The 25768-nt window shown below is 42.2% G+C and overlaps 1 protein-coding gene across 3 annotated transcripts in view; it reads left to right on the plus strand.

Annotated features, from left to right (window-relative positions):
• Positions 1 to 1845: 1845 nt before the first annotated feature.
• Positions 1846 to 25768, plus strand: part of dmxl2 (Dmx-like 2) — a 40518-nt gene continuing 16595 nt past the window's right edge. For 2 of the 3 annotated variants that reach the window (XM_069705712.1, XM_069705710.1), the window contains exons 1-30: positions 1846 to 2316; positions 9791 to 9916; positions 10165 to 10236; positions 10360 to 10438; positions 10755 to 10899; positions 11748 to 11814; positions 11932 to 12104; positions 13476 to 13656; positions 13782 to 13962; positions 14090 to 14308; positions 14405 to 14676; positions 15698 to 15961; positions 16158 to 16387; positions 16945 to 17147; positions 17799 to 17920; positions 18461 to 18550; positions 18667 to 18775; positions 18858 to 18977; positions 19101 to 19328; positions 19528 to 19814; positions 20363 to 20535; positions 20625 to 21276; positions 21478 to 21807; positions 22049 to 22168; positions 22530 to 22665; positions 23439 to 23549; positions 23723 to 23892; positions 24522 to 24619; positions 24720 to 24885; positions 25375 to 25639. In XM_069705712.1, the coding sequence (XP_069561813.1) occupies positions 2230 to 2316; positions 9791 to 9916; positions 10165 to 10236; positions 10360 to 10438; positions 10755 to 10899; positions 11748 to 11814; positions 11932 to 12104; positions 13476 to 13656; positions 13782 to 13962; positions 14090 to 14308; positions 14405 to 14676; positions 15698 to 15961; positions 16158 to 16387; positions 16945 to 17147; positions 17799 to 17920; positions 18461 to 18550; positions 18667 to 18775; positions 18858 to 18977; positions 19101 to 19328; positions 19528 to 19814; positions 20363 to 20535; positions 20625 to 21276; positions 21478 to 21807; positions 22049 to 22168; positions 22530 to 22665; positions 23439 to 23549; positions 23723 to 23892; positions 24522 to 24619; positions 24720 to 24885; positions 25375 to 25639 (5476 nt within the window). In that variant the 5' untranslated portion in view covers positions 1846 to 2229. The remainder of the gene's footprint in view (positions 2317 to 9790; positions 9917 to 10164; positions 10237 to 10359; positions 10439 to 10754; positions 10900 to 11747; positions 11815 to 11931; positions 12105 to 13475; positions 13657 to 13781; positions 13963 to 14089; positions 14309 to 14404; positions 14677 to 15697; positions 15962 to 16157; positions 16388 to 16944; positions 17148 to 17798; positions 17921 to 18460; positions 18551 to 18666; positions 18776 to 18857; positions 18978 to 19100; positions 19329 to 19527; positions 19815 to 20362; positions 20536 to 20624; positions 21277 to 21477; positions 21808 to 22048; positions 22169 to 22529; positions 22666 to 23438; positions 23550 to 23722; positions 23893 to 24521; positions 24620 to 24719; positions 24886 to 25374; positions 25640 to 25768) is intronic. The other variant, XM_069705711.1, reaches the window with a different exon arrangement.

Here is a 25768-nt window from a genome sequence, read left to right on the forward strand (position 1 = left end):
CATCATCTCCAATATAATCAGTGTGGACAGGCACACATGAAAAAAAAAATTGCCGTGCATCTGAATGAAACTGTCCATCAAATTACCTTTCGGTTGATGAAAGAAGTCAGGAGTACAGTGTCATAAAAACATATATTAGGTTGCATTATTTTGTCATAGAGAAATGCTTAGAGGTAAAGACTTCAGTGTGAAGGGATGCATTCTGAGTCTTATTCACATTCTCTGACAGCAGTCTGCCCTTTAAAGACATAGCAGCTGAAACAGGCAGATTTCTGGCAAGATTTCATTCACTTTAAATTTTTCTATGTGCCCTTGCGGCCTGTCTACAGAACAGCTGTAAAGTCTGACGCTCACCGTTCAAAAAATGGTGGCCACCAAATGCTAAATGGAGAGACACACATGCTACATGATGAGTGTGCCCCGCCATTGTTGTTGACACTGTTTATGCGTATGTGTCACATTCTCTCTGGGCTACTGCCTTGAAATTTTCTGTTCTGTTGCCCTGTGTGTCATGGTGGCTGGCAGGCAGGTCCTGCCTGATGATGTCAGTGTGGCTTAAATATCTAGGCCAGGCCCATGATGGTTGTTTGCATATCACTCCCATTGATCACGCTCATCATTCATCTCGAAACAATGAAGGAGAATGTTACAATGGAAATGTTTAAAACAAAAAGTACAGAAGGGAAAGAGGATAAACTGTATTGTGGTGATGTGCTCCATTAAATCTCATCAGTGAGATGGACGAGAGTAGATAAGAAGATGAGGGACAGTTTCATTTAATTTATTTTGACAGTGCTCATTGATCAACAACAAATGATTGTAAATGAGCCAGAGTTAGCACTATAGACCTTATTTGCATCTGTTATCCCAGGCCAGTTCTTAAAATGACAAACTAAGATTAGAATACAATGAATTACAATGAAGCTCGTCAGATCTTGCTGACTATGTTCTCTAATGTGTGCGGTGGACATCATTGTCCACTTCTGTGTCTTATGGTGTCTCAGCGAATCTCAAAAATCCCTAAACAAAGAGCAGATCACTTGCCTGTGAAACATTTCTAAACAGTAAACAGACTGTATAAAATAGGTGGAGTTGCCATTTAAAGTAATCAACATTTACCTCACAATTTACATACAGTCTGCTACCTGAGCATATATCCACGAGAGCTGCACAAATGTTTATCACAGTCTCTAAACTGGTTCTTACTATCAGTCCAGAAGTATATATAATAATATATACAATTTCCTAAATGGGGAGATTGAGATGATTTTAATGTATATTTTTAACACTTTGGAAACTTATAAGTTTTTACCTAAACAAATCACTTCTCTATAAATGTATCATTTAAAAATCTGCTGATCAAGTAAATGATCAATCACGTGATTATTTTGGCTCTACATGGCACAGTAGTACCCTGACGTTGATTAATGTCAACAGTCTTTATTCGTTTACATACTTATTTTCGGTCACTAACAAGATTATTTACCCAATCCCTTTTGAGTTTACCCCCCCCCAGACCTCACATTTATGATCAATGAACTCAAATCCACAAACTGCCGCCCCGCGAATGTAGAAAAACGTTTACTAGAAGCGCTCTACACCGTGTCAGAAATAAACGCGGTCGATTATGGAAAGACATTTTTATATCATTATATTAAGAATGATATAAAATCAGTTAAGATAAATAAAATTTTAAAAAAAACAACTCCTGCTCAGGAATATACCTAATAAAGCACTTACACGGCATGCAGGGGTTGTGTACGTGCCGATCTAGTTGTCACGTATCTATGGCTATTCAGTCGTGTCTGGACAACGTCGTGAAAGCGCATGTCAGGATCGCTGCAGAGATCCTGCTGCCTCGGCTCTCACGATTAATCGCGGGGATGGTGTTGACAACGAGAGGCGACAGACGGCCAGTTTTACATGTTTGAATAGATGTCAGGACCTGATGAAATTATATATCTCCGTACAGGCCGGACACTTGATTGATTGTGCGCCACCACCACCACCACCACCACCACCTACTACTACGACCACCACCACCACCACCACCACCGCCTGTGGAGGAAGACGACACCGGCAGGGCGAGGACAACGTTCGTGTTACTGATGGAATTCCCGGTCGTCGCCAGATGGAGAAACCGAAAGGGTGGACTCGTTACAAATAATTAACAAACAAAACAACAACAACAACAACAACAACAACATCTGCTGCTAAAACAGAAGGAAAATGCATCTGCACCAGGTGCTGACGGGAGCTGTAAACCCCGGAGATTGCTGCTACTCGGTGGGAAGCGTGAATGACATCCCGTTCACGGTGAGGGGTTTTTATTTATTTATTTTAATATCATTTGCTCAAGATGACACTCACCGACGCTCAACTACTGACGAGCTAGCTCGGTATTCAGCTAACTGGCTTTCACGTCGGCTTTAAACGGGAAAGGCTAGCGAGCTACGGCGCTGGCTAGCCGGGATGTGTGCTAAGACGAACTGCCGCACCGGGAAAGTCACAAACAGAGTCGAGACTACGCGGGGAGGACATCCTTGTCACAAGCCTCCCTCCCCCCTCCTTTTTTGTGTGTCTTTTTTTTACGTCTCTATTATTTATCGCCCCAGGACAGTTGACGCCAGCCACTCAAATGACCTTTAGCCGCGTCTCGTATCGTTAGAAATACTGCAAGGGAATCCCTTTTTTTTTTGTTTGTTTGTTTGTTTTTTGCGCAGCCCGTAACATTTATCGGCAAATATTGGTGGTCGTGGGACAGAGATTTTGCAGCGCACAGAGGAGGGGTGGGAGGTGGGGGACGAGCTGAGCTTGCTGCCATTTGGAGTTGAAATCCTCCGCACGGATCATCAGCTCGCTGTCATCCTCGCATCAGCTGCGCCAGCTGTGACGTAGCGAGCCTTATATGGACACATGAGCTTAGAGGGCTGAATGGATGAATGTTTTGTTGTTGGAAATAACGCATTCAAAAAAAAAAAACCGGTGGTGCTTTCTAGCATCTTTTTTTTTTTAAATTATTATTATTATTATTTTTTTTAACTCGAGTGAATCACAATAACATTGTATTTTTCCCTGACCTGTATTGGTCCTGTAGCATTTTATATGGGAGACTCTGAACATTTTTTTGACTTTACGTGCATGCAAGCACTCTGATTACACACTACACCGTGTCTCTCAGCTGTTGCCTTCTTTGTAAAATATTCAGTTCGTCTGCCTGATGTCTGGCAACTTCCCAAAATGTATCTTTTGTGCCTCAAGTTGACAGGACCAAGAAGCCAAGTCAGTTTTCCATTTAGTGCAGCAAGACATGGCCATAACCTATAATATTACAGCTTGATTTGTGATGGCAGGTAACTCCAACAAATGTTATGGCTCTTTTGCTTAAAATGCATCCATTTCAGTAAGAGTAGAGAGTTGTCAAAAGCAAAACTGTGGCATCCTGCGTCAGCTCTTGTATTGAGAGCAGAAGATGAAAGGGGATGGATGACTTTATTGATAGCTGGATGATCTTTGATGACATCCCATAAGGAAAACTACACAAGAGCCATCATTATGTTTTATGTGTCATCATGTTGACAATCATTTTCATCTGTTTAGATGCAGTTTGTCGTTTACTTAAACAATGATCCCAGATGCGTCATTAGCATTGAGGGTTTTATTGTGCATAACGATTGTATGAGTTCATACATAAAAAGCAATGTCGCTGTATCAGTTGAATTCTGCCAGTTCTGGCTCACAATATATTCCTGAGCAGCTATGTGACACCACCATTCCCTCATGCTGTAAACCTGTTTAATGGCTGCCAGATCTCTGGGCTTGGTGTGTTCCTGCTGCCAATAAGCGAAGTGGTGTTTTGTTAATGTTGTGTTGTTTTTCTATTTTAGGGAACACACTTTCCTCCTTCCACTCTGATTTCCTCAGTCCGTTACAGTATAGTAAATTACTGTCCAGTTAATTACTGTTAAAACTACATAGAGCAGTTGTCCCCGTTTGTCCTTACACTGGCACCACATCAATGTGGTTTCCCTGTAAACAGGCGGGGGCTGTACCCAGGGTCATAACTGCTCAGCAGCGTAGGACAGAGATGGTTGTGAAGCTAAAGCCTCGCACGTTGCCACAGGGACAGAGTTTCTGTGCCTAGTATTTTATTTCTGTGTCTGAGAGGGTATTTGAAGAACACTAGACATCATGTCCAATGCAGTTACACTCATACTGATCCCTGGGGCTCTTAGGTCAGACCCTGCTAAAAGACACACACACACACACACACACACACACACACACACACACACACACACACACACACACACACACACACACACACACACACACACACATAAATACATACCTAACCTGGTGTGGCCACGAGTGCATCAGCTCAAGCATGGCTCCCACAGTGTTTCATGCTCAATTTTCATTTCATTTAACATATTGACAGAAATAGAAAGAGATGAACTGTTGTCACAATCATCACGGTGGCCTTAAAGATGGTGCTTTCACTGACACTGGGTTCTCATCTGAAAACCACAGAGTAGTTAGATCCATGAGTAAGAATTGGAAGAACCTAGAGGACAAGTAATGAAAGCATAATGCTGTTTTTAGAGATTGACTAATTGCATTACATTTATTGCTTTTTGACATTTTTGATCGTTGAGAATGGTTTGAATCTGTTGTGACACATGAAGACAGAACAGCTGCGAGTTATGACTGATTACATTGTGACAATACTGGTCAGAAGGATCTTTTTTGTGTCTGTTACAGTGCTTCTTAACCCTACAGTTAATGCTGCAAATGTACCTACAAACAGCCTCGTGTGTTTGACATGCAGAGCTGCAGATGTGTGATCTTCTAAAAATAGAATTCATGTGGAAACTACAAAGCAGGGAGAGAGAGAGAGAGAGAGAGAGAGAGTACATAGACCCACCAGGGCTCCATATTTTTCTGAATGTCTGAATAGATTGTGATTTACATCAGAATACAGACGTTGTCACATAATGTGAGAAAGTGATGCAGATTGACCAGAGGTGGACACGATTTTCTGAGATTACGTAAATCCTGAATGTTTCTGTGTATTGTGCAGTTTCGGATTTTCCAAATTTGAAGGGTTTCGGGCTCATGACCACTGATTGTGGCCTTATCAAATCAATTTATTGATTTAATATCCCTTCGTCAACACCCGGAGGCTAAATCCCATCAGATTTTGTTGGATCGGTACAAGCAGATATTCGCATCTGCAACGGTTGCAGTTGCCTTACCTATGCACTCTGATACTGGTGGTAACTTTGGCTGCCAGAGCATTGTCATAGCATATCAAACCACCATGGTTAACTATGTCCAAGCTCGTATACTAAAATTCCAATTAATTGAAAATCTGGAAGAAATCAGTCCAACCTATACCTGACCAAGGCAGTGAGGCAGACATATATCTCCTATGTAAAGGACTTATAAGTCAAAATGTAATGAGATTTATAATTCATAAGAGTAAGTATATTTATGTTGCGCTGTGCCACTCAAAGTGGTCCATTACGTTGCTATAAATACAAGCACTCTGGCTGGCTGCATTAATTAAGTTGAATATGCCATTTAACAGAATACAGAAAGATTGAAGCCAGAGCTTGTGGAGTTTGGATGTTAATGCCCAGTGTTTTGTTGCAGTCATGCTGCAGGGAATAGCAGAGCCCATCCAGTTTTGACTGTAGACAGGAAGGTCAAAGTACAGATCTGTGCTGTAGGCTTTGCCAGGGATAATGTCTTAATACAGATTGACAGACAGACCAGGTTACTACAGGTCAGAATTGATCAATTCAATTTGTAAATATTTGCAGATAAAGCTTTTAACTTCAGCTTAAAGCTGGCAAGCTTGCACAAACATGAAAATGTTGCATCTGGTAGCAGCTGTGGCTGATTAACATGTTCGCATGATTGCATTAGGCACAGGGGAAGAAGTGGCATTTGAAGGAATGAAATCAGAAGTGATTTGTCCCTCTGTTCCGCTTATCTACGTTCATTACCACAGCACACGACTGCATTCACTCCTATCTTCCAAGATCCACTTACCTGAAAAGCCAGTTACATCTGCCGCATGGTGGTCACCATTATGTAATTAGAATTTAAAATGCTCTTAACATGCAAGTTGAACATCAGCTTCTGTAGCTCTCATCAGTAATATAAACATGTCACATAAATGCCCTTCCTATCTTTCAATAGAGTAGAAATTAAGTTTGCTGACTGAGCTTTTTAAAAAAAAGAGGATACAGGAGTTTTCCAGAGTTGGGCAAAAGAACCCAGCTCAAATTGGTGATTCAGTGAGAGCTGTTTTTGGTACATCAGACAGTATTATTCATTTCCTTTTTCTCACATACTCTACTTCTGATTAACTTCTGATACCATATTGGGATAACTGATAAGCCTTAATGAGCTTTAAATGAAATAATAGCAGGCTTGCAAGAAAATGCCAGAAATAAAAGTTATATAAATATAAAGTACTCCAGTAGATGTTAATTTAAAACATGAATATCGTTGACCTTTTACGTAACAGTACAGCTGTTTCTGTGTTCACGTTAGATGTCAACAGAGAGGTAATATTTATCCAAAGGCAGCAACATTCTTGATTTAACGGCTTAAATGTCTGACAGGGAGGAAACCTCGCTGCCTCAATGTGGCACCCATTAAGCATGTCAGTGGGTTTATTAGCTGAAAATACTTGGGTGTAGATTCTAATACTTTCATAGTCACAATCAGTGGCTTCTTTATGTCCTCTTTTGATAGATTAGATAAATATCCTGTAAACCTTTAATGGGTTTCCACCAAACCACTGTTTGCATTTGTTATTTTAAAGGCCTGTCTTTGATATAATAATAATCAATTCACAGTTGACTAATTGTCTGATTTACTTTTTTTTTTAAAAATCAATCTGACTGTCTGCAACAGCATTTTCCCTGCAGACAGATCTTTTAAAAAGCTGCACTCATTAAAGATTGAAGCGAAGCATTTTGTGGACATTATCAAGATTTTAGAGAAAAGGAGATATGATTCTCCAATAATGATTGCTGAATATCTCACCTGTTAAAAGACCCCAGAAGACAAACACTACACAACAACTGATCAATAGACTGACTCAAGATGTTTTAGCTGTCAACGAAGACACTAATGAAAGTTTAGCCCTGATTCTTTAAGCTGTTAAATCGTCCGTGTTTATATACTAAACTGTAAGAATGTTTGCCGTAAGGACGTAATGATATGTGTGAGTAAGGAGACCTCTGGTCGCCCGGTGAGCCAAACAGTTCCTGTCAGTAGTCTATATATTTATATTCCACCCGGAAGTCTTTGGCTCTACACCAGTTGTTTTCTATTAGCTATAGCAAAGTTTACAGTGATCCTTGGAAGCAGAGCAGACACTGTGATTTTGATTTATCTTGTATGATGAGTTAACGCCACGTTTTGACTATGTCTTTCTACACGGACAGAACCTGCAACTTCTCTGTACCCACTGTACAAGTCAACCAGTTAAGCACAAAGCAGCACAAAAGCCATGGTCAGTCCAAAATCAAACTACAGAAACACTAATTCGTTTTTTTGCTGCACTGAAAGCAAATCCAAGCCATGAATTCTGTTTACTGGTTTAACATGATGCCATGTATCAGTATTAACCTGCTACAAGGAATGAAATATCCTTCTTTGATTGCCATCCCTCAGCGCCCTGAATGTTCTTTCTATGTGGAGTGGGTATGTGCATGTGAACATTGAGCATGTGTGCATGTGGATTGGTGGATGATGGAAAAAAAGTACAGGACACAATCAAGCCTAAACCAGCAGAACAAAGCAGTGGTGATAGGTCATCCTGTTAAAGGCAGATACACTCCAGCTCACAAGCTCAAGGTCCTGCTGGGTCCAAATGACCTCACTGATAAAGACAGTAGCATGGACTCACATGATCTCGTGAGTGTGTGGATGAGAGCGAAAGAGGTGCGGAGCAGTCCTGGACGGAGCGTGACGGTGACCGCTTTTAATTCCAGCTGTAATGTGCAGAAGCAAATGCTGCAGTAATAGTAAAACCCATGCTGCACCTCCCTCACTGCTCTGTCTGCCTGTCGCTCACGTGTTATGTTAATGTATGTTAAATATATAGTCCTATGCCAATCCTCGCTATAACTTAGTCCCTGGCTGTCACTTTATATTATACCGCTGGCTATAATGTCACCCTGTTGTGTGACCCGGTGGTTCTCAGCCTCTCCTCCTGTTCTCCTGAATAATGAACGACACGAGCCGTCATCCTGACTGTACTGTTGCTTTGCGGCCAGCTTGCCTGCTGCCACTGCTGCCATTCTACTCATGTATGCCAGCTGCCAGCAGTCACTATTGTATCATTTTACCCTCCAACCAACTGCTTAACACAGGTCTGCCCATTAAGAGTGGGAAATTAACATGTGTTTTGTATGTATATTTACTGCACACCAGTTGTTTCTTTTTCTTCATGCCATTAGCTGTAAAGCAGCATCTTTATGGTGTTTTAGTTGTAATATGTTCTTTCTGTGTTTTACCACCACCAGCTGACAGTGCTGTTGGGGTTTAAGATAACTGCCGTGCTGTGTAGCTAATATCTCACCCTTCCAATGCAATATTCATATTAGTGCCATTGAGGACCATAGTTTTTCATTTCCTGACCTTGATATTGTCTTTTTGCATCTGTGTGACTCTGTGCTAACAGGTGTGAGGTCCATTCAAAGGACGTAGCACAAAGCAGCTTAATAGCATTTTCGGTGGAAAGTGTGTCTTCACCTTTGTGCTGGAAATAGATGTCTTGCATGCACGTCTATTCCTTTGATTTCAGAAGTTGATTTGATCATGTGCAAATGATTTCAGATTGCCTGTACAGTGCCGTACGCATCAGACATGCACAGTCCTTTGTGACCCTATATTCAGTTGTTTATGTGGGAAATGTTGGATGAACCATCAACCTTGAGTGTGACTCTCCCTTTGAAACTTTTTAGCGAAAGGAGAATCTCATCTTTTATTCTTGAAATTAATAATAATAATAACAATAGAAATCAAAATTCAGTAATGCTACTTTTTTTAACAGTGTGATGTGACCAACTATGACAAGTGAAATAGATTAATTCACCATATTACCAGGTTCATCATTTTCTATTATTTAGCTCTTTTATCATCTTGCATGTTGGATAAAAGCCCACACTGGCTGCAGATTTGAGGTGTTGTGTTTGTCGTCATACCGCTCTGCAGCATTCAGCTGATATCATTTCCTGCAGAAGTCTCTTTCCATTTGTTGAGGTGTTGTCTTTGTGCTTCACTGTGATTGACAGCTAATTCAGAGCAATGAGATCAGGGATGTGTTTATATATTAACCAAACCACCTCCATATATTCAACTTCTGCTATCCCAGTTGCACCTTGTACTGCTGCACATATATGAACTTTAAAGGCAGGTACACTTGAAGATGCCGACACCGTCGGTGCGCATTTGTTTTTGTGCTTGCATGGTATAAATATGGCCTGGAGTGCAATGATGGTCTGCTTTTCTTTTTCCTTTTTTTTGGTGTACAATTTAAACGTGTTATTATGAAACTTCAAAGCAGTAAGAAACAAAATGGACAAAGTTTTAGAATATATTTACTACAAGAGCTCATCAGTAATTGGGGCTAAGGTTTCCAGACGTCTTATTTAAAACATTTAGCAGTGATTTGTACCATTTTAAGTGTCAGTGATTCAGTTTCATTTGTTTAATGTTGCTCGATCTGATTTAGTTCCTTCCTGTACCTTTTCTTTTTCAGGCCTATGGCTCAGGGTGTGATGTAGTGATCTTGGCTAGTGACTTTGACTGTGTTCAGATAATCCCAGGAGCTCAGAATGGAAACATACAGGTGGGCTGCGTGGAGTGCTCCCACCAGCTTGGCAGGGTAAGTGTTGACTGCACACTCAGACACACTCCCACACGCAGTCTTAGTTTTTCCATGTAGCCAGAGGACATTATCAATTACTGTGGGCACAAAGAGGTACATTTAGCCATGTTTGCTCCCGTCTTGCGCTGCCCATGCTCCTGTCTCTTTGCTCTCCGGCACCACTCCCCACCTTCCCCCTCTCCTGTGGGAATGACTGTGCAGAAGCACGTAATGTTGTGATGATGAACACAGCTCTTTATTTTTAGATTGCTGCATCCTATGGAAACACAGTCTGCGTCTTTGAACCTCTTTCTACCAACCCAAATAAACGCCACAAGGTGAGTGTGAACGTCAGCATTTTCAGACATTTGTAGTGATTTAAATCAATATCTAGTGGGGTTTAATCACACTTGCCTGCCAGTAACATTGCATGGTGTGTGTCGCTCCCTTACCACTAACAGCAGCTTAACTATCAGTGGCAAAAGACAGGACAGTTCTTCCTCGAAGCCATCACCTACAACCTGGCCTGGGACCCACAAGGTACACCTCTGCTTTCTGTGTTTAACAGATGTCTGAAAAAATTAATCCAGAATACATACAGCTCCTTTTTGGTTTGTTGGAACAGCATGTGCATTATGTAAGAGTGTGTGTGTGTGTGTGTGTGTGTGTGTGTGTGTGTGTGTGTGTGTGTGTGTGTGTGTGTGTGTGTGTGTGTGTGTGTGTGTGTGTGTGTGTGTGTGTGTGTGTGTGTGTGTGTGTGTGTGAGTGAATGAGTGAATGAATGTGTCACTCTGTGTACTGTAGTAGTCACCATGGGTGACCTTAGGTGTGTAACATAGTGCTTTTGTGTTGTCAGGGAACCGTATCCTAGCAGCAACTGAGCAGCTCCAGCTGTGGGCTCCTCCACTGACAGATGCCCTGATAGAGGAAGAGGATGGGCAGCTGATGGAGGACAAGCCCCACCCTGTCCTCAATGACTGGAACTGTGTCTGGCAGTGCAAGTACGTTTTGGATTTTGAACATACTGTAACAATAGCAACACGACTGTCATGTCAAAACAAACAAAAGAAACATGCCACTTTAAGAGATATTAGGTTAGCAGTAGTGATCAAGCAAATTTGAGAATATCTAGACGTGTAGCGTGCAGAGCAGACCGGAGTTTCTTCATTCCTTCCTCTCTAAACTCTTGTACTGTTTTCTTATAAATGCCAAGCCAGTAAAAGCTTTCTTCAGCCAAGTTTGTCACATGTAATACTTGGCTCATCTCTAAATATACCAACTTTGACAGTTTTGTAGAACTTGAAGTGCATGACTTTATTTGGAGCTTTGAGGGAATATTAGCCTTGGACACTATTTTTTGTTCACTTTTGCAAAGTTAAAGTAAAACAGGAACAAACTAGTTCAGTCTTTTTGTGTCAGAGAGTAAAGTGTTAGTCACTGCCCTTTGCAGAAAAAATATTAACCTCATTTCCTCCTTTTGAAGGTTGTGGAATTACCATTTTTACGAATAAAAACATATAGGCAGTTACTTATTATCCAAACGCATATGGCCTCTGGTTTGTATGTGCTGTTGTAAGACTCTCAGTCCGCAGCCTGTGCTTTAAGCTGTGCAAATAGACACAGACATTTAATACCTTATTGGTAATTGCCATATGATGACACATGGAAAACTACTAAACTGGGGGAGTGCGAACTCTGAAATGACAAGTAATTGGTCATGCACAAAGCAACCACACATAGATGTAGATAGCTGACAGGAAAACCACTTGTCTTGTTTTTTGTTCTGTGTTTTTTCCCAGGGAGAAGTGAATGTAGCTGATATTGTTGTTTGTCCTTGTATTTGTCTCAGGACGGCTGCATCTGTTCATGTGGCCAAGTGGTCTCCTGATGGAGAGTACTTTGCAACAGTTGGGAAGGTATAAGATTCATGTTAACACATCGCAAAACACCAAATCACGAAACCATTTCTGTAATTGTGAGATCTTTTGTGATGTCTGTATATAATGCATGTTGACTCGTGTGTGCGTACACAGGATGACTGTTTACTCAAGGTGTGGTATCCCACCACGGGCTGGCGCTCTGCAGTGGTGGTCCACGACCCGTCTGACAAAAAGGCCCCTCCTGTTCACTTCTCCTTTGTTTACCTGGCTCATCCTCGATCAGTCACCGGAATGTCCTGGAGGAAGACCAGCAAGTTCATGCCCAAGTAAGAAAGCCCACAATCACACCATCGGGGTTGCCACTAACATGTTTACTTTTACACGTTCTACCACATGCTTGTTGTCTTCTAAAGCACAACATATTGTTCTGACTTTTTGGAATCATGTAAATAATACCAGTCTTTTACTTTGTACAATGCTGATATTGACTACAATATTTTTTTTTATCCTGTCTCTGTTATACATTTCTATATTTTGTGTAATTTGAAGGGTTTGAAGTTGCAATTTTGGAACATGTATAATACAATATCACCATCTCAGTATTCGAGTACTGAACAATTTTATTGCAAACTTACTTTCACCTTAAACCTTTTCTAAATGCATTTTGGAGAACATTTTTTATTTACACAGAGGAAAGGTTTACAAAGATTCTCCGTGGTTCCCACTCTCAGTAAGCAGTCAGTCCTCAGGGAACCTGGAATGTGACATTGTATAATTGGCTTGTCACTGTAAAGAAAAAAAAAAAAAAGCACACGGCTATAAATATTCTAAGAACAACAGGCTACGTTGTTCTCAGAATATGTAGACTTCTTAATAACATACCATGGAAGCCTGACCTTCACAGCAGACAGTCTGCCAGGTGAGAGGCTCTTGTTAAGTGCCTGCAGCTGACCAGCATTTCTAGCTGTAGTGTGTTGCGTGGGCATTTGGCACTAGTCACATTTATCTGCGGCTGTTGAGCAAATTTAGGATGTTGAATCAGTTGTGGAAGCAGCCAGTGAGAGCAAGCTCTCTGTTTGACTGCTCAGCTCAGTGAATCAGTGAGTTCAGCCATTTCATGTGCTCTCTCATTTGCTTCTTTCTCAAGCAGAAGATCACAGGCTGAGCAAACTTTGCAGTGCCGATTGTAATTTTTCATCAGACATGTTTTGCATTCATACTCAGAACATCAAACAAGACCATATAAACAGGCTGTCTGTTCTGCCTGTGAATCTGTAGTGTATTAATAGATCTACAAATATGCTCAGTGTTAACGCTGTGATACATTGGAGAGACTCAACTTCCTCCTCCGACTTGCAATTCCTTTGTATTATAAATGTATTTTTTAAATATAATTGATCATGTCCATAGTGAGGGATGTTAAATGCACTGGGTCTTTCAGAAAATGTAGGCCAATGAATGGCTGGTGATGTAGAGTATATCACACCAATATATAATATGTTCATATGCCACATATAATACCGTCCAACATGTGATCACAGTCATGCAATTTTATGCTTATGTTAGGGCATGAATACTGAGCTCTGTGTTGATTATGTAACACGCTGTAATGCTTTTGAATTTTTTTTTATAATGGATGAATTCATAATGAATAAAGGAATTGCTGATTGACAGTTTCATTTTGCTGATGTTTTTAGGGGTTCGGTGTGCAACGTGTTGCTGACATCCTGCGAGGATGGTGTGTGTAGGTTGTGGTCGGAGACCCTGTTACCAGAAGACAGTCTACTTGCGGGACAGATCTCTGAGAACGCACAGTCCTTCAGCTCCAGCCTGCCAGGACTGGCAGGCAACAAGGACAAGATCCAGCATGCTTTGGAGGTAGACTTAGTCAGATGTGACCAGAAATAATTTGCAAAAGAAGACATAAAATATATATTATTTCTAATGAAGAAGTAATGTAAACCCAAGCTCTTGGTTTTTCTTCTTGTGCTTTGCTCAATCAGTCAATCCACCATCTAAAACATCTGCGGCGGGGCCGGCGACGGTCCTCTGCTCTGGTGGCACACAGTGAGCTGCTGCCCTCTCAGCTTGGCGCACAGGACGCACACACTCACCGCCACATCGCTCATCATGCCAACGCCCTTTGTCACTTCCATATCTCAGCCAGTATTAACCCCAACACAGGTAAAATAAATGAATCACATCAGTGTGCAACACATTCAATGCTGCTTGAGGGATATTCTAGTTACTCTTCGTCTCATTACTTTCATCCATATGTCTCTCACCTCCTGTCTCCCTCTTCCTCTGTCAGATATCCCATCAATTCTAGCTGACTCTGCAGTGTTCAACCCAGACGATGGCACTGGTGGTGGAGGCTTCGTGGTTCACTGGCTCAACAACAAAGACCTCAGCTTCACTTCTTCAATGGACCTCTTTATGCTGCAGCTCCGCAAGTTTTCTGAACAGCAGCTGGAACAGACTACTGAGGACCCCCTGGACCCTGAAGGATCTCATACGAAGTTTGACTTTGGTATGACCCATAACCAGGTCAAAGTACATTATCTTAAACATAGCAGCTTAAAATCAGCATCATGTTGTAAAAGCATATTGTTTTCTTGCTTTGTAGACCTGGACGAGATGTCTGACAAAGCGTCCTCAGAGCAGGGAGAAGAGGGTGAGCCAGGGGAGCAGGGGAGCACCAAGGCATCCTCCCCGGGATCCAGCTCCAGCATGCCTCTGCCCTCCATGCTGCTGGAGAGGAAGATGGAGACTCTGATCACAGAGTGGAACAAGAGCCCCGACATGCTGTTTACTATCCATCCCTCTGATGGCTCTTTCCTGGTTTGGCACGTGAAATATTTGGATGAATTCAACCAGGGCATCTTCAGACAGGTTCAGGTGAGCAAAACAAATCAAAATAACTTTATTACCTTGTCCTAGTAATTTCTACAAAAAAACAATAAACCTTTTTTTTTTTTCTTCCTAATTCATAACTCTTTTGCTTCAAATTCAGTAGAGTAGTTGCTCACACACACACACACACACACACACACACACACACACACACACACACACACACACACACACACACACACACACACAGTGGCAGCTGTGTAGCTTTGTCTAAAATGTAAGGTGACTCAGCCCTCTCCCAGCCTTATGTAAGACTCGTAATATTCCTTTCATTTCCTCCAAAGGAGAGTCATGGCGGTCGTCTGTGCTTCATCGAGTTGCTCATGGAATTAATGTTAATTAGCGCAGCTGCTGCAGCCGATGTTTATCATTTTAAAATTTACGTTTTTCAAGTGATGGTCAGTGTTGGCTAAGAATGAGAAACTATTACAAGGATGTTGTGTTCATGTTGTGGAAAACAAGCTGTAGAAAAGATTGACATTGTCAGGGTATGGCGAATCTGTATGTTTTGCCAACCTCACTGTCTGAAATCAAAGTCACACACTGATGTGCCCAGATAATTTTTCACATTCACACACTTTGATATGCAGCGAGAAGCTCGCACTGGAGAGCAGCGCTGCAGCACGAGAAGAACAAAACACAGTAGAGTAGAGAAAGAATCAGAATTTGATGGGCTTTGTTTTAGCTGAAAGAGATCCTTTAACATATTATTCAGTCGTCATAAGATCAGCTCTGTCCTCTATAAATAGCTCCACGTGCCATCTCACAGGTTCTTCCTTAACTTTGCATTGAATGCAATGATACAATGCTGTGTGTAGTCTGGCTATATGACTCTAATCCGAGCATGCACTTCATAATAAATAGGAGATTTATTATTCTAAGTACACATGAAATCCATTATGGTTCAGCTTTGAGCATGAACCAGTGTATTGTCAATACACCGGACTGTAGAGAATATGTGCCTCCGTTCCTCATGGGTTTTATTTCCCTCCAACTCTTCCACCAGGTGTCCTTCTCCTCCCGTATTCCAGTAGCATTTCCTACCGGCGATGCCAACTCACTGAGTAAAAACATTCTGATGTACGCCTGCACTTTGACCGAGAGCGCCGGGGCAGGCGAGCAGGGCAGGGCGGTCCAACATGTCTCCCACTCTGCTTCAGCCTCAGCCGGCCTGGTTTCAGCTGCTTTGGCCCCCTCTCATAACCCTCGGCCTGGCATTAGTCCTGCTGTCATGATGGTCTCCAAGCATGTTGATGGGTCTCTCAATCAGGTACGAGGTTTAGATTAACTGGGGTTTTTTTCTTCCTGGGATCAATGCAGATGATCCCCAAAACTTAATGTATTCCCTCTCTAAATTACACAGCATAAATGCATGTCATAACCAAAACAATAACAGTTATTGTAATTGTCCATTTTTGTGTATTCGCCTTCCCCTCACAAAGTGCTTTGATTCCCTCTGTCTGCAGTGGGCAGTGACATTTGCTGAGCGCTCTGCCTTCTCCAACGTACTGACAGTATCTCACAAGTTCCGGTACTGTGGCCACCGTTTCCATCTGAATGACCAAGCCTGTCACACAGTGCTTCCACTGCTGCTGACCTCGTCTCACCACAACGCCCTGCTCACCCCTCCCTCAGCCCCTGGCAGCCTGGAAGGAGAGCAGCCTCCCACCTTTCCCCTACCAAAAGGACTTCCCAGGTATGAAACAGAGAGAAGGCAGGAAGAGAAGGGTGGCAGTGAAAAATGGACCATTTGAATATAGGGCTTGCTTGGAGAGTGATTGGCTGTTCATTGTAGATTGGATTTGGTTGTGAGGAAAACTACCTCCAAATGTTCTCTGAGGCAATGTGAGCAACAGCCACACATAAGCCAATCGCTCTCATTTTAATGCCTACAGAAACAGAGAGTTGTTTACTACGCCATCGCTTCCAGCACTCATACAGTACTGCAGTGTTAATCAGTCTTGCCAGTTTGGGTGCCTAAAAAAATAATCTATTCTCTACTCAGGGAAACAATCTGCACAATAAGAAATTAACTTCTTGTTTGTGGCAGCTTTGTCAGACCAAAACTGTCCAGTCATAGCTGAACGTCTAAACTAAATGCTTCATAAAAAAGACATAAAGAGAAGAAAGAACAGACGAGGAGCACATGGTTCAAAATGTCTGTGCTGCTTATTGTAACATGCTATGACAGATTTTCATAAACTTCTTGTCTTCTCCATGAGATCTGATCATGCCTAACTTTTGTATTGCCAGGAAGCAGCTTCGTAATGCAGCTACAAGGACCTTCCACGACCCCAACGCCATTTACAGCGAACTGATTTTGTGGAGGGTGGACCACATTGGACCCCTGTCCTGCACCGGAGGGGTTTCTGAGCTGGCCCGCATCAACTCTCTGCACACCTCTGCCTTCAGCAATGTTGCTTGGCTACCGACGCTAGTTCCCAGCTCTGTGCTCGGTAAACACACCATACATTTTTGACATGGATGTAAATTCTAACATGAAATGATGACAGTGCAGAAACGTCCTTGTTTATGAGTAAATAATTAGAGAACTTGACTGTAAAAGTGGAAGATGTACTTCTGCTGTAACACTGAGGTTCCATTTTTGCCCACAGATTATGTTTGGTTCACTATTTGTCAGGGCAAAAGTGTGACAAATGTGCACACAAATGAAGGTCATTCAGGCCACTGAATCGCATGCCTCCAGTGCTGGCAGTAGCAAACATAAGCCAAGTTTGCATGTCAGATTTTCTCTAAAATGTTAATTGATTTTTCCAGGCCTCATTATTGCTGACCAAACCATGAACATATTTTCATGACTGTGCCTTTAAAGCAATAATATACCTTTTCCAAATAAGAGCCAGCCTGGACCTAGTTTCTCCAGGTCATTGTTATCTGCTGCTTGAAGAAGGAACGTCTTTATTTTTCTGTTGAATTTGTTGCCTTTCATTAATAAAGGCTCCATTTATGAGTGTCCTTCAATTTTGTCTGCAAACTGTTTCATGATTTATTTATTTTTTTGATAAATCTTCACTGGACCAAATAGTCATTACCACTTACATTGAAGCTGCAAGGCTCTCTTTCACACTTTGTGTTGTGTCCATCAGGAACTTACTGTAACAGTGCCAGCGCCTGCTTCGTGGCATCAGATGGTAAAAACCTGCGTCTCTATCAGGCTGTGGTGGATGCCAGAAAACTACTGGATGAGCTGTCGGATCCTGAAACGTCTGTAAGTGAACACACACACACACACACACGGTTGTCATTGCACAGGAAAAAAACCCAACCTATTATTGTTCATTGGGATGTGATCATTCCTGTTTGGCGCTTCTGTTCACTTAATTGTAATGTATATGGGTCTTTACATCTCAGTGTTACTTGAAACTTAATTTATAAAGAACCACAACTGAATACAAAGCAGGCTCAGAGGCTGATTTATTGGAGGCTGGCAAGTGTTACATCACAAATCTGATATAAACGAATTATTCACAGATATTACGTTTTCTTTTTTTTTTAAAGCCAGCTTTTCAGCATGCAAGGTTTTTAATGTTTTACTTTTAATAGTGCTTTCATTTATAAATGTTTCCAAAACCATTGGAAATGTGGCTGCATTCTTTATAAAGCAAAATAGTTTTTCTCCTTCTCCAGACCACCTTAACCTGTGCAATTCTTTAAAACATGATAAACAACATTTTTCATGACACCAATGGTTTAAAATGAAATACAATAAATGGACAGTTTGCCATTTTGTATGTGCATCTCTGTTTAGAAACTGGTGGGCGAAGTGTTCAACATTGTCAGCCAACAGTCCACTGCCAGACCTGGATGTATCATAGAGTTGGACGTCATTACAAACCAGGTTAGCAGCTGCTCTTTGTTTTTAACACCCACCTCAGATCAATGGTGGACAATAAGTCTGGTCCAATGATCAATAGACATAGTAAACTGTTTGATGCTTTGTCCATGTGCATCCAGTGTGGCGCCAACACCCAGCTGCTGCACGTCTTCCAAGAGGACTTCATTCTTGGTTACAACCCTCAGAAAGAACCAGAAGCATTCACACCAGCCTTTCCATCATGTGACGGTATGGTATACTCTCAAAATACAACTGTTTTTCAAACCTAATGGCGGTGGATAAAGCTTACACTTATTTTCACTTTACCCAGATTACCAACCTGCCCCATTCTCTGAGAAGTTCTTCCTGGTGGTGATAGAAAAGGATCTCAACAGGAACTCTGTCCTGCAGATGTGGCACCTGCACCTCAAGTCTGTGCAGGCCTGTGTTGGTAAGTTTTGGGTGTACTCAGCTGAGCAGTTATTGGCATAATTGGAAGATTCTGCACATTTTAAGCATAAAGGTATGTGAAGCATTGGGGCCAGCTCAAATATTTCTGTGTATCTGTGTCCAGATGAGCCAAACCCAGATTACAGCTTCCAGAGCCAGCTAATGGTTCCCAATCAAGTTGTTAACGCAGACTCGTCTCCGGAGACCTCTCCCATCAGACCCCTGCCCCGGTCAGCATCCACAGCCAACTTACAATCAGCCAGCAAACTCATCCTCAGCTCCAAGCTGGTGTACAGCAAGCGGCTCGACCTGCCCCATGGAGTGGAGGTTACCAGGGCTACCCCTTCTGCTGGTGTGTATATATGTATATAAAATTTTTAAAAAAAGACTCTGTGACATCCCAAAAAGGTCTACTTTTATTTTGGGATGTCAGGCATTTTCAAAGAATCAAAAAAATCTGTGAACTTAGGAAAGCACGAAACAGTTTATATGCATTGCAGCAACCTGCTTGAAAATGTCTCACATTTTGTTTTGCCTCCTCTTTCCGCCAGGTCATCTGAGTTCCTCCTCCATCTACCCTGTGTGCCTGGCTCCATACCTGATTGTTACCACCTGCTCTGACTCCCGTGTACGATTCTGGCGCTGCGCTGTGGTGGGGGCCAACGGGTACGGTGGAGATATCCAGGACAACCGATCGTACCGCTGGGAGCCCTGGGCCCTGATGAATGAAGAAGAGGACAACAACAGTGCCGTGTGTGTGTCGGGACGGCCTGTAGCTGTGTCCTGCTCCTACATCGGCAGACTGGCTGTGGCCTTTAAGCAGCCACGACAAGGACAGGTACGACATTCGATTTTAGCTTTGTAATGATATTGAATTGTATTCTACCAAAAATATATAGATTTTGGAATTATTATAAGTGTGGCGATTATCTTGAGGTACAAAATTGCAATAAAAATGTAAATTCAGTGCGTGAACATCATTTCGTTGTATCTCCTCGACCCTCCCAAAATAGATAAGTGCCTCACCATGCTGAGATCTGTTTAAAATATCAACATATAATCACATATTTATGTAAAGCAGTGGGAGGAATTAGATGAAGTAAAAATACATTGTGCACACTAACATTGCAGCGCATTTACAATGTATGGGTTAACCATTAGTGGAAAGTGATAAAACCTAGCAGGATGTCATTGAAATGAAAATCAGTTGATGTCATGAGCTGTTGTCTGGTTTATACGCGTGTGTTCAGTGTATTTTTGTATATGATACATTATGAAAGTCCATAGAGGCACTAATGAGGAATTTCTATGAGCCTACAGTACTTTATATGGCTGGTTGAGTCATTCACAGTGACTGCAGTAAGAAAATGTCCTTCCTGTCCTCAGCTGCAAGGTTCTGGAGAGAACTTCTCCATGCATGTGTCCATCTACGAGTGTGAGTCCACTGGCGGCTCAGAGTGGGTTTTAGAGCAAACTCTCCACCTGGACGACTTCACTAGACCCTCATCAACCCTGGATCCAAGAGTCAGCGTGGACTCCAACCTCTTTGTCTACAGCAGGTCAGGAGGGTTCTGCTTGTGTGTTTGTATCGACTTATAATGTCTACCTTTATGGGCGTCTCATAAGTGAATCATTTTGTCCATCTCAGGTCTGACCTGTACATGACCAGAGATCACAGCTCACCCAACATTAAGCACTACGTGCACCTGGACTGGCTGTCAAAGGAAGATGGATCTCACATCCTCACTGTAGGGGTCGGCTCCAACATTCTCATGTATGGCCGTATCTCTGGCATGGTCAATGAGCAGACGAGCAGCAAGGAGGGGGTGGCTGTCATCACCCTTCCTCTAGGGGGCAGTATCAAACAGGGGATCCGCTCACGCTGGATCCTGCTTCGGACCGTGGACCTCCTGTCATCAGTGGATGGCACACCATCGCTGCCTGTCTCCCTGTCCTGGGTGAGGGATGGCATCCTGGTGGTGGGTATGGACTGTGAAATGCATGTGTATGCCCAGTGGCATCAGGACAAGAAGCCCGGTGAGGGAGAGGAGGGCAACCTGTCATCAGCAGACATTGCTGGAGGTCAAACTGCAGGTTCCTCCTCAGTGTTTGAAGGAAGAGCCAGGTCTAAGAGTGTGTTTGAAGGGAGTGCTGCAGTGGATGAGGCCCTTCGTGCCCCAACAGGACTTCAGGAAGGAGGACTGTTTGAGGCAGCTCACTCCCTGTCCCCGACTCTACCCCAGTACCATCCCACCCAGCTGCTGGAACTTATGGACCTGGGCAAGGTTCGCCGTGCCAAGGTGAGTCGATTTGGTGATGCCAAGACATGCAAAATAATTCGTAAAGATTTAATTTATGTATTTAAAAATAATTAAATTCCACAATTGAGAGTGGACTGGATTAGACCTACCAAAAGGACGCCATGTAATATAGGTATGTGCAGTAATCTGACTGATTCACATTGGAAGGAATGTGTAAACAATGGGCCTTTTCTGTATCAGGCCATCCTCGCTCACCTGGTAAAGTGTATCGCCGGGGAAGTTGCCGTGGTGAGGGATGTGGAGGCAGGTGAGGGCGGAGCCAGGAGACATCTGTCTCGGACAATCAGTGTGACTGGCAGCACAGCAAAAGACACCATAGTGGCTGGACGGGATGGGGGCAGGGACTACACAGAGATCAACTCCATCCCTCCCTTGCCCCTCTACTCCCTCATGTTGGCCGATCTGGACACCTCATACAAGGGAACAGACGAGGCTGGGAAGGGAACTAAGGTGGCTGATGGGGAGGGAGCCCAGAAGTCCACAGAGGACCAGTATTCTGACCTCTTCCAGGTATTTATAGTCAAGTCCATTTGAATATACTGTTTTGTTAAATGTATGTAGCTCCACTGATAGTTTCAACTGTTCCCTTCCTGTGTTTTTGTTATTTTTACTGCTATTTTACTGCTATTTTATTGCTTTCTATTATTCTATTATTATCTTATTGCTTCCTGTATGCTGCTGTAGCGAAAAAATTTCCCCTCGGGGATTAATAAAGTAACTACCTAACCTAACCCCTAACCTGTGTTAACAGGTGCCAGCAGTTACCACCGACGACTTTGTGAACTTTGCCGCCGATAAACCAGAGAAGAAGTCTCGAGTTATCAACCTCTCTCAATATGGACCTACCTATTTTGGACCAGAACATGCTCAGGTATCGTGTATTTCAGAAATAAGGACTTTTTTTTTTTTTTTTAAGTTAAAATTATACTGTTGATGTTGGCTATTTACTATAAGACTTCTCAGTTGTGTTGGAATTAGCTGGTTAATAGGAAGGTAATACCTTGGTTTAATATTGGTAAAATATCATAGTAATTAAAGTACAATAATAACCATGTAATGTCTTCTACAATACCAAAGACAATATTGTGGTAATGTTGTGGTTCAATTTCCGTCTGGGTAAATAACATTAATAATAATCGTCTACTCTGCACATAATAATCCTGTTATTTGAGGGAAATATTTGTTTCTTTTAGTTGCTCTGCTTTAGTCATTGTCCTCCTGTGCATCTCCAGGTTTTGTCCAGTCACCTCATGCACTCCAGCCTTCCAGGACTGACCAGGCTCGAGCAGATGTTTTTGGTGGCCTTGGCTGACACTGTTGCAACCACCAGTGCTGAGGTCACGAGCTCCACTGATCAACAGTACACAGGTCAGTGTATATGTTTGTGTTTATCAAGGCAGAGCCAATTGTATTTTTAATATATTATATAGCACAGATATAATGCAATAATAAGGTTCCTCTCCCAATTTTCTTTGTATTAAACATATTTTCAACTAACAAAATGGTTCTACCTCCCAGTATTTAATTTACTGTTAACAAAATATGATTTAAAATATGAACGTTTGTGTAAAGACAAAAATGTTACCATATCCAGTATTATGTAGTTTGTACGTTCGATAAAAAGATGCACACATTCTGTACCTGTGAAACGGCCTTGTTTTGTCTTTGGTGCACCGACTTACCTTTGTGTCGACCAGTCCATTAACGGTTACCCTTGGTAAGAGATAATATGGCATTAGGTTTGATTAAAGGTTATAAACATAGAAGCTAAGCATCATTTTTTTCTTGATTGTGTGTTCCTGGATGTAGTTAATCTCCAGCCATCAAATCTTTATTAAGATAAACAACAGTGCAAAGACTCGACCTCTGCGCTTTTGTCACTATCTATGTCTTTTTTCGCCAAATTTCCATCCTATTTATTTAGTCTTTTGAAAGGAAGACATTAGCAGATTGTTCCAGAGCTAAGTAAGCACAAAGAGGGGGTAAGAAGGTTCAAGGACGAGCGATATATTCCCTGACAGGATCTCATGAGCTAAAGTGATACTGGAGTGTGGAAGGGCTTTGCTCTCTGGTAGCCACTTTAATAGAGCGGTCCGAGGAGAAATAGTGACAAAGCTGACAGCTCCCCGGTGTTTGTGTAGGCGGCGAGGCTCTGGATGAGTGTGGACTGAGGTACCTGCTCGCCATGCGTCTTCACACCTGCCTGCTCACCTCTCTGCCTCCACTCTACCGCATGCAGCTGCTCCACCAGGGTAACACACTGTTCATTATCCTCCCACTGTGACACATTATATATATATATAAAAAAAAAAAGTTTTGTATGACAGTAATAAGGTATGATTTCATGTTCTTTTCATTTTAAAGTTGAACTTTTGACATCTTGCCCCCTCCTTCTTCCCCGTCCCTCTTTCTGTCTCTGTGGTAGGCCTTTCAACGTGTCACTTCGCATGGGCCTTCCACTCGGAGGCGGAGGAGGAGCTGCTGAACATGATCCCAGCCATGCAGAGAGGCGACCCGCAGTGGTCGGAGCTCAGAGCTGTCGGAGTGGGTTGGTGGATACGCAACATCAACACTCTGCGGAAAATAGTGGAGAAGGTACCAGGACATATTTAGATGAGTACAATGCAATGCACCTTGTCAAAATTTAATTTAAAACCTGATGATGCCAGTGCAATATTATTTCGCACCTTTTATTTAGTTGATTAGCTGACATTTTGTAGTATTAGGACAGGGATGTAAGCAGTCGTAAAGAACTACAGAAGCTGGGACTCCTCCACAGGATAATAAGGCTAACTGTGATATTTTAGACCAGTTACAGAACTGAAAATAGGTTGGTTTACAAAATCAGGTATACACTGTAATACTGTACAGTTATAGACAATATCCCACCAGTTAATAGGAGGTTTTTCTTTTTTTTTCTTTTCTGGAAACATAATTTTCCCTGTGTTATACATGGTACAATAATCCTAATTCCTATTGCATGTATAGATTTATAATGATTGTTAAGCAGCTAAGATTATTGTAAAAAGCATTGTAAACCAAAGCCAATGGTTAATGTACATTGATTTTTAACAGTAGCTGAATGAGAGGAATATTTGTACAGGAATATGGGACGGGTTGCAGTTAATGCACTTTTTTAATTCTTGTGTTGTGCACTCAGCATTATTCCTGTCAATATGTTCAAACTTACTGATTTAGTCCCTGTCATGTTTGTGTGTAATCAGATAGGTAAAGCTGCTTTCCAGAGGCACAATGACCCTTTAGATGCTGCTCTGTTCTACTTGGCCATGAAGAAGAAAGCAGTCCTGTGGGGCCTCTTCAGGTAGCACATTGTCTCTGAACACGTCATTTATTTTCAGTTTAACTTCGGTGAAGTTTCTTATTACTGTGAGGTACTGAACTGTTTGGTTTTCTTTTCTCAGATCTCAGCATGATGAGAAGATGACTCAGTTCTTCAAGAACAACTTCAGTGAAGACCGCTGGCGAAAGGCGGCTCTGAAAAATGCATTCTCCCTGCTGGGAAAGCAACGCTTTGAACAGTCGGCTGCCTTCTTCCTCTTGGCTGGTTCCCTCAAAGATGCCATAGAGGTGTGAACGCCGTACACAAGCACACTCACTTTCAACAACACCCAAGATACACAGACATGGCTTTTTACTTTTAAGTCTTCTCCAACACTCGACTTTCATTTCCCTTACAGTGGCAATGCACTGTAGACTTTGAAGGTGTGTCTGTATGAGAGCTAAAGCTCTACATCTGTAATAGAGCAGATCAATGCTGCTGACAGACCTTTTAATTCTGCAGCCATTAAATGATTAGAGAGAAGCCTAAATTATGCTGATAAGATGTTTGACAATCTTGTATAGTTTTCCTTGGCCTACGTTTTCCACACCACACAGTCAAAATATACAGATAGCCTAAAAAAAAGAAATAGAAGTGTGAGCTTTGTATATTTCAGCTTCTTGTTTTGGGTTGCAGTGGAACCTCCAAATTTCTTACATTTGTGCTATTTCATTCTTACTTACATTTCCTCCTTTAACTACAGTGTTTGACCCATCGTGTTGTGTCATGATGTGCAGGTGTTGTTGGAGAAGATGGAGGATCTCCAGTTAGCCATGATAGTGGCGAGGCTGTACGAGGCGGACTTTGAGAATTCATCCACATGCCAAGGCCTCCTTTATGAGAAGGTGCTGGGCTGTAACAAAGACGGAAGCGGTTATCACGGTTCCAGACTGCACCCTGACCCTTTCCTGCGCAGCATAGCCTATTGGATCTTGAAGGATTACACACGAGCCCTCGACACACTGTTGGAGCGAATCCCCAAAGATGATGATGAGAACCCTGGTCAGTTGGTTGCAGACGTTTCAGTCCGTATTACACAGCAAGACCCACTGAAACCTGTTTACTTTGCTCATTGTTTGCATTGTGTGCTCTGTTTAAAGTTTTTTTTTCTCTCTCCCTTTTCTTCATTTG

The sequence above is a fragment of the Brachyistius frenatus genome, unplaced genomic scaffold, assembly GCF_029030835.1.
Source record: "Brachyistius frenatus isolate BFR_SWC_R1_liver_20210118 unplaced genomic scaffold, ASM2903083v1 Contig_58, whole genome shotgun sequence".
Classification (NCBI taxonomy): domain Eukaryota; kingdom Metazoa; phylum Chordata; class Actinopteri; family Embiotocidae; genus Brachyistius; species Brachyistius frenatus.